Here is a 9,278-nt window from a genome sequence, read left to right as displayed (position 1 = left end):
GCAGTTGGATTACGAGAGTTTTTGTGTATTTAGATGATCCCTGTTGAGAGAGAACCCAGTTTTTTGATAACAACTTCAACAGTTTTTAAGAAATAAAACAAAATGTGTTGCCACTCTTATGTTTGCACATAATATAGCTAATGTCACAGTTGACAATACATTAGTTCTAATGTATTGTTTGGGAACTTCACCTGTTATTCTTTTGTTAAAGCGATGAGCAATGTCACAAAAATGTGCCAACCACTAGACTGCTCTGTACTTACAGGATGTGAAAGTATTTTCAATCAATGTTTTTATGGAAATATCTTTAAACTAGATTGTCTTGTAGCTGTTGAGGCAGTACAAGTGAGATACAACTTGGAAACTCAGGAACCTGCTGCTATATCAGCTAACACAATGGTGATCACAGGGACTGCAAGAGCCATTTCTCTATCGTGACAAAGATAAAATGAGCCCAAGGGATAAGAGAGAAGGCAGTTTAATTCAAAGAAACATGTAAAAGAAGGTTGGTATCAAACATGCGATGACTATGATGATTAGTGTGATGGTGGATCTTAAACTTTGAATTTTGAACTTTGAATCTTTTGAGGAAACAAAGAATGGGAATTATGAGCAAGTCAGAATATTTCATACATTACACTTTAAGAACAAAATTTAATAGTATGATCAAAGGTCATTAGTAATTTTCACCAGTGATTTCTCTGTGCTCAGATGCACTCGTAATCCTGACTGAAAATCCAAAAATAAACTATTGCTATGTAGAAATTCATGCAGCTAACCACTGGATCATGGTTGGGTTTTTTAAGAAGAAATTTAAAATAGAGTGGTACATAGCCTGTTAATAAAGACTTATTGATCATATCTAGTTAAGGATAAAACTTCTTTAAGCAGCCTAGTCGGGATGGGGTCTAAGAGGCAGGTTGATGGTTTAGATGAAGAAATTACAGAGTTCACAAAGTGATAATTTATTAAAAGCATGAATGGTAGCCTAATGTTAGACCGCATACCCTATTATGAATAATAACGTAAAAACAGGACATGTATTCGCCTATAGTATACTGTGGTATCGCTGTCACACATTTTTTATGGACTTAATGAACTGATAGAAATAGAATACTACTTGTCCTAAACAGATTTTAACCTATTAATCAGGGAAATACCCGCGCTGACAAGTAGGCTATACCTTATAAAATGATTTTCATAAACATAGCGACTTATACAGACCAAGGTGGTCTCGGTACGCTTGTTTGGTCAGCTTTTGGTGCGCACCCCGAGTGCAATTGCTGCATTCACACCTGCCCAAACGAACCACACCAAGGGGGAAAACGAACTCTAGTGTGATTCAACCAAACTAAACGAGGCAGGTGTGAAAGCACCCTAAATATACAGTATCTCACAAAATTGAGTACACCCCTCACATTATTTGATTCTATCTTTTCATGTGACAACACTAAAGAAATGACACTTTGATACAATGTAAAGTAGTGAGTGTACAGCTTGTATAACAGTGTAAATTTGCTGTCCCCTCAAAATAACACATCACACATCCATTAATGTCTAAACCGCTGGCAACAGAAGTGAGGACACCCCTAATGGAAAATGTCCAAACAATATTTTGTATGGCCACCAGTATTTTCCAGTATTGCCTTAACCCTCTTGGGCAAGGAGTTCAACAGAGCTTCACAGGTTGCCACTGGAGTCTTCTACATCAGTTTCTGTGAGGACAGCTGTATACCAACAGGCACCAGAGTGAGTCATAACAATGACAAATCCTGGTTTACAGCCAAACTAAGACAGCTAAGTTTGGAAAAGGAGGAGGCATATATGAGTGGGGACAGGGCCAGGAGCAGGGCGCTAAAGAAAAGGTTTGACAAGGAGGTGATCACTAACTACAAACCCAAAGCCCCCCAATCCATCAACAACTGTTGCCTGGCAAATGAGCTGAACCAGTTCTACTGCCGCTTTGAGAGTCAATCGGACACCATCTCCTCCTCCCCCTCAGAGTTGGCCAGCTCCACCCCCTCCCCTCCTCTCTCCGTCTCAGAGAGGAGTATCAGACTATTCAGGAGGCAGAAACCCCGCAAAGCAGCTGGGCCATACTCTGTCTCCCCATCCAACCTGAAGCACTGTGCTGATCAGCTGTCTCCGGTGTTCACAGACATCTTTAACACCTCACTGGAGACATGCCATGTGCCAGCCTGCTTCAAAGCCTCCACCATCATCCAAGACAAGAACCATTGGACTAAATGACGACCCATCGCCCTGACCACTGTGGTTATGAAGACTCCCTGCAGTTCACCTACAGAGCCAACAAGTCTGTAGACGACGCAGTAAACATGTCCACATGCTGGAGGATGGCCAACGTCATCCTCCAGCACCTGGACTCCCCAGGAACCTACGCCTGGATCCTGTTTGTGTATTTCAGCTCTGCTTTCTATGCCATCATCCCAGACCTGCTGCAGGACAAGTTCTCTTAGCTGAACGTGACTCCACCTGATGGAAAGGAAGCAGCACATGAAGCTGGGAAAATATGTTTCTCATTTCGGGACCATCACCAATGGATCCCCTCAAGGCTGCGTTCTTTCCTCTCTGCTCTTCTCCCTTTATATAACAGCTGCACCTCCAGTCACCAGTCCGTCAAGTTCCTATAGTTTGCGGATGACACCACCCTCATTGGGCTCATCTCTGGTGGGGATGAGTCTGCCTGCAGGTGGGAGATCGACCATCTGGTGACCTGTTGCAGCCAGAACAGTCTGGAGCTCAACGCTCTGAAGACCGTGGAGATGGTCGTGGAGCCCATTCGTTCCGCAGAGAAGGTGATTGGCTGCAATCTTCCATCTCTTCAGGACCTGCACGCCTCCAGGACTCTGAGGCGAGCAGGAAAGATTGCAGCTGACCCCTCCGACTCTCCCCTCTGGCAGGAGGCTGCTATCCATCAGGACCAAAACTTCTCGCCACAAAAACAGCTTCTTCCCGTCTGCAGCTAGCCTCATCAACAAGGCCTGGGTCCCCCACTGACACTCCCCCCTTTCAAATAATACAAATGTCTCTGCACCTGTAAATACTAGTCAGCTGTTTCTAATAAAATTTTATCATTAAAGAAGTTCATGAAGTCATTCCTACTGAGAGCTATGGGAATACATGGCTCAATAATAATAAAAAGCCTGGCTACAGTGCTGAAAAGAAAAGTTCTTATGTTCCTCTTGACAGGTAATACACTGATCTAAGATTATTCTGCCAGATTAGACGAGATTCTTCCAGATTAGTGGATTGTGGATCAGTTCCTCTCACGTTCCTGCAATAGTTGCTTTAATTTGCAAGATGTCTGTGAAGATTCTCAGTCATCCAAATCATAGTTATCCAACGAAGGTCAAGGGCAACTGGACTTGGTTGAAGATACTTGAAATTTTCTTTAATTTGCAAGTTTCAGTATTATACTATGGAGCTAACCCTCTTTGTTTTGTTGTCTTCTTTTTTAGAGGGGCAACAGAGTCGAGTGTGTCGTTCGCAGCGAGCCTGCCGCACTGTCAACAGGATGATCAATTTGGGAGGGATTGAAATTAGCATAGGAGTCCTCCATTACTTTGTGACAAAGTAATGACCCCCCGACTCTTTAAAGAGGTTTTTCTCACACATTGGCCCATCTGTACTTACAATTTTGAACAGTAGCCTTACTTAAGGAATTGTTCCTGAGAATCTTAAGTACGCAGTAGTGCAACCACAAATTAAAAAACTTGGACTGGATCAAGCAGATCCAGCACATTTTAGACCCATTTCCAAGCTCCCTTTTTTATCGAAAATCCTTGAAAAGGTAGTTTACAATCAATTAAAAGCTGTGCTGGATGAGCACAACATTGTTGAAACCTTCCAATCTGGTTTTAAAACTATGCACAGCACCAAAACTGCTCTCGTAAAAGTTTTTAACGATATATTTTTAGCAAAAGACGCTGGTCACTGTGTGGTCCTTGTGCTTCTGGATTTAACAGTTGCCTTTGGCACTGTGGACAATGAAATTCTGGTCTCTCGTTTACAGCGATGGGTGGGCATTACAGGCATAGCCCTAAAATGGTTTCAATCCTACTTGAAAGGTATGACATTCAGTGTCAACTGTGGTGACTCTGTGTCTACCATGTCCCATGACACTCTCAGACCATGGTTTGCATGTTTAGAGGACATAAAGGCTTGGATGGATAGTTTTTTATGAAAACGGAGGTGATGGTTTTAAATGGCACCCCAGGGACTCGCTCCCCGCCTCATCTCGATCTAGGCCACCTAGCTCAGTATATCACGCCAACCATCACTGACCTAGGAGTCAAAATTGATACTGATATGAAACTGGATAAACACGTTGGGTTAGTGGTTAAATCTAGTTTCTTTCAATTAAGACAGCTGGCTAAGTTGAAACTGATTCTTTCTAAGCAGAATTTTGAGACCGTTATACACGCCTTTGTGACTACAAGACTAGATTACTGCACTGCACTTTTTGTTGGGATGAATGGATCGTCTCTCGCCCGTCTCCAGATGGAGCAAAATGCTGCAGCTCGTCTTCTAACGGGAGCACGTAAATATGAACACATATCCCCAGTTCTACATTCACTCCATTGGCTACTCATTCAATTTAGGATTGATTTTAAACTTCTTTTACTGACTTTTAAATCCTTGAATTGCCTTGCCCCCCCTTACTTATCTGAGCTGCTTCATCCTTATCCACCTACCCATTCGCTCAGGTCGGTTAACAAACTTCTCCTGAGAGTGCCAAAAACTCGTCGCAAACTTAAACAGGACCGTGCTTTTGCGGTGGCAGCTCCAAAACTGTGGAATGCCCTTTCTCTTACCATTAGACAGGCTTCCTCACTGTCTGATTTTAAAACTTGTCTTAAAACCCATCTCTTCCATCTGGCTTTTGACCCTTAAGGATGACACTTGGGGGAACTCAACCTGTAAAATGATGTTTGCTTTTTAATCTTTGTACAGCACTTTGTGCAACTTCGTGATTGCTGAGAAAGTGCTCTATAAAGAAATATTGATAGATAGATAGATAGATTGATTGATTGAAAAAGCTGTTGGAATCACTTTCTTAAATTTAGCTACAGCATTATCAGATCAGACATCTCATATAGAAATCTTTGCCTAATGGCGTCTAGTTCAGCAATAGAGACTCAAAAGGATTCTGTGGGAACACCATTAAATGTTCAATTTCAATACCATATACCAGAACGAGGTCGAAGGTGTGGTTAAAACAGTGAGTCGGTTTAATAACACTCTGAGAGAAGCCAATTGAATTTAACACAGAGATAAACACTGTACTAAGGCTGTCATTCTCAACGTCCATATGAATATTAAAATCCCCTACAATAAATAAATAAAAAAATAAAAAATAATAAAAGTTGACAAAAGCTCTGCAAATTCAGATAAAAATTCACAGCACCAGGTGCTTGATAAATTATAACAAATAGAATTGGTTGCAGTGATTTCCAGAATGAGTGTGAAAGACTAAGAACAAGGCTTTCAAATGAGTTATAATTTGGTTTATGTTTAGAGCTGATTAGTAGGCTAGAGTCGAAGATAACAAGAGAGTTACTATGTTGCAACTGACATCTATCTATCTATCTATCTAGTCTTCCCTTTACTTTGAGTTCAAACTGCACCAGTTGTCACTGGGGATGACAGTATGAATATTTAGAGCTAACTCATCAGTAGAGAGCAAAGATGCAGTCTGAGGCTGAACATTCAGATTCTCTTCCTTAATGTTGGAGCTTTAACCCTGATGACTTTGACGAGAGACACAAGACATAACGGGTGACCTGGCGAAAAAAGGGGCCGGGGTATTTATGCAGGGAGCTTGATTGTTGTCTCTCACAGTGCCAGTTATTTGTCTCATTATTTCCTCTTCCCCTCGAATCAAGGGACGCTCTCTCCTCTCACTGTCTTGCCATTTTTGCATCTTGCACGATGTTGAGAAAAAAACGCTGTTGCTTTAATTCCCGTAGACTGTAAAGAACAATAAATAATCCAAAGAGTCCAGTTGCCCTTGACTTTAACCCTCTTTGGATAACTATGACCTGGATGAGAGAGAACAGACACAAATAAATAATGTTCCTGGCTATTTACTATGGGTATTCACGCTGTAACATTCAACACTTTAGCATCAGTGGGAAACCAGGGTGTCATGTTTACATGGTACATTACATTTGGAACTTATTCTGTATTTAAGGTGCAAAGTTTCACTCATCAAAGTCCTAGTAGTTAAAAATAATCTGTTAAAGGTAGGCAGTAAGTAACATTTATTTAGCCATGATGTAAAAGGTGAAAAAAAGTAAATTTACTATATTATTTATTACTTAATCCTGCTCAAAAGACAATTTTAAATGACTTTCAAAATTTCACCCAATAAAGTATTTTCTGAGAATGCAGAGGTTTTAAGATTTTAATTGATGTGCCTTTGCGTCATATAGAAGATTATAACACAACAATGTAAAAATGAAATAAGAATGAACAAAAGTCGACCACCTTTTATTGACTGGATATATAATAATGCATCCATTTATTGTCATCAGACAGACCAAAATCAACCCTTTAATTTGTATTTATTTAAATCTGCATTACAAAGTTCCTACCTTTAAAAAAAATATATTAATGAAGAAATGATTACTGTTGACACTAGTGAGTTAAATCCATACATTTGTTGTTTTCTTTTGTTACTCAAGGTGAACACATCTATCTAACAGAAGTTAAAAGTAGACTTTTACATATGATGTGTATTTTGGACATGTTGAGGCCGTACATAAAAGGGTTGAAGAGCGGTTGGCATGTAATAAAATACAATGATAAAAATATTCTCATCATGTGAGGTACACTGTTCATGTTAAACCTGCTCTGGAATATTTCAAAGCAAGACCCTAAAGAAAAGTTGAGCAGAGAAGCAAGGTGAGGAGTGCAGGTACTAACAGCTTTTTGTCTGGTCTGTTTAGAACCAGAAAAACAAACTTTTAGTATCTTAATGTACGTGTAAAAGATTACAGACATTGGAGCAAAGACTATGACAGAAGCAGCAATAAGTTCATAGACATTATTCACACTGGTGTCATAGCAAGCCAGCTGTATGATGTAATAGTTGTCACAGTAGACTTTATTAATGATGTTCCCACACAGCTGTAAAGAAGCACTCAGGCATGTTGTCACAAAAACAGCCAATAAAGGAGGTAACCATATAACAACAATAAGCATGACAACCTTATTTGATGTCATATGTGCATTATACTGCAGAGGACAGCAGATAGCAAGGTATCTGTCATAAGAAATGACAGCTAAGTTGGTCAATTCTACACCTCCATAAGAATACACACAGAAAATCTGCAGGAAACAAAAGGGAGCAGAAACAGTGTGAATGTCAGAGAGAATCTGAAGCAGAAGGAATGGAAACAACCCTGTACTACCATACAGCTCATTTACAAACAGGCTGCACAGAAAAAGGTACATAGGTTCATGTAAGCTTCTGTTCATACAGATAACCACAATGAGCAAAAGATTCACACAAAGAATTGACATATATAAAGACAAAATGAAAATGAAATATAAGTATTTAAAAAGCCCGGTGTCAAAGTAGGCATCAAGTGTAAAATATGAAACCTGTGTGGAGTTTATCATGATCATCATTTTGGTTCAAAAGACAATAACACTGCACAGGAAGAAAACAACTTACCACTCCTTAATTAAAGTCAATGTAACAGTTAGACACACTACAACGAGAATTTATGACACAGTGTGAATGACACTGTGAGTCCCACCTAACTGAACTGTAACTCTGCTTCTGCTTCTTTTAAACCTTTCAAGTCAGCGGACGCCCACAGCAGCAGACTGATGTCATTATTAAACACTGTTACTATGTTTCTAGTTGATGCCTTGAAAAATCATTATTGAACCATTAGCACACTGTTGTGATGACATTTAGTTAATGGAGACACCTGAGGCCAAATCTGAACAACCAAAAGTGAACGTTTCTTAAATCTCCTGCGAAGGGTTGAAAGGACAGCATCATAAGCGGGGGATCGCAGTGTTGCAGACCTCCTCACCCGTTGAGAGATGGTTTCTCTACTTTCATGTATATGGCTTCCTTCACTCGTCTTTCAAACCATCTTTGGACCCTCTCATGTATTATGAGGCTGGACAGACATGGATCTAAACAGCAACTTTACTGGTTGTCAGAGGCACAAAACCATGGGGCAGAAATTCTAGGTTTCATGTATTATTTTAAATCAGTTTAACAACTTTAAACTATCTATCTATAACCTGTGTAAACCACCCACATGTACCCAGCTCCATCCGGCACCGCTTGTACTTGTACTCCACATATAGTATGAAGACTAACAGTCTGTGGACTCTCTGGCTCCAAAGTGAGAGTGAGCTGGATGTGTAAGAGTCTCTACTTTGATAAGGCACCCTTTTGCTTGAGCAGGGGGGCATCTTGTAGGCTAGCCTGGAACACCCGCAGGAAGACCGACGAGCCTGGTCTGAGGAACAGGAAACAAGGACAGACTCAGAAGTAGGTGCAAACAAGAGGTGAGCAGGCTGGAGACAGTTTGACTAACAGCAGGCCGGGAGTAGGCTGCAGTGCCTGGCTCAGGAGGAACAGGATGGGTTGGAAAGTTATATAGCCTTTGTCAAATAAGTTGAGATCCCAACGCTCTTGCTATTAGGTTGCAAAGAAGAAAAGTGGAGCCTTTCTCCCTTTAGTAACAACAGTGAGTGAGAAAAGTGCAACGTACTTCCATCTGCAAAACACAGAGCTTAACAATGCTATAAACAATATATGGAATAATGATTAAAAGAAAGATATTTGGTATAAACATGATATGATGATGATGGAAAATCAGGATATTTTTGTTGTGTGTGTTGGACAGAGAGGACCCAAAAGCAACGCTCCAGTGAAACAGGTTTTATTGAGGGGAAAAAGGGAGGTGAGGGAGAGGTGGATGACGGGGTAACACAGGCACGGGAGACCGAGCAGCAAGTAGGGCAGAGGCGGCCAAGGCAAGGGAGGCGAGGAACACCGTGGGGGGCCGAGGAGCAGGTGGGACCAAGGAGGCTGGGACGAGGGAACTGGGAGGCACCGGGGACCGAGGGAGAGAGGAGGCACAGGAGAACTGACTGGGGGGTTGGTGGAGGAGTATGGTGGCAGGCTGACCGCGAGGCACGAGGGGGAGCCGGGAGGACACCGTGGAGAAGGTCCGAGGGGAGAGGGCAGGTTTGCGAACCCAGCTCACACAACGGGAGAGGAA

The 9,278-nt window shown here is 41.3% G+C and overlaps 1 protein-coding gene across 1 annotated transcript; it reads right to left on the bottom strand.

Moving 5' to 3' along the window:
* Nucleotides 1–6,717: 6,717 nt before the first annotated feature.
* On the bottom strand, nucleotides 6,718–7,671 carry LOC123985381 (olfactory receptor 11A1-like). The gene has a single exon (XM_046072859.1). It carries the CDS (start codon nucleotides 7,654–7,656, stop codon nucleotides 6,718–6,720), a length of 939 nt encoding a protein of 312 aa, XP_045928815.1. The 5' UTR covers nucleotides 7,657–7,671.
* Nucleotides 7,672–9,278: the final 1,607 nt, after the last annotated feature.

This window comes from Micropterus dolomieu, linkage group LG17 (genome assembly GCF_021292245.1).
Source record: "Micropterus dolomieu isolate WLL.071019.BEF.003 ecotype Adirondacks linkage group LG17, ASM2129224v1, whole genome shotgun sequence".
Taxonomy (NCBI): Eukaryota; Metazoa; Chordata; class Actinopteri; order Centrarchiformes; family Centrarchidae; genus Micropterus; species Micropterus dolomieu.
This window is presented reverse-complemented; position numbering and strand designations above follow the sequence as displayed.

Coding starts and splice junctions, on each gene's coding strand:
- LOC123985381 (XM_046072859.1), bottom strand. CDS start 7,656: ATGATGATCATGATAAACTCCACACAGGTTTCATATTTTACACTTGAT.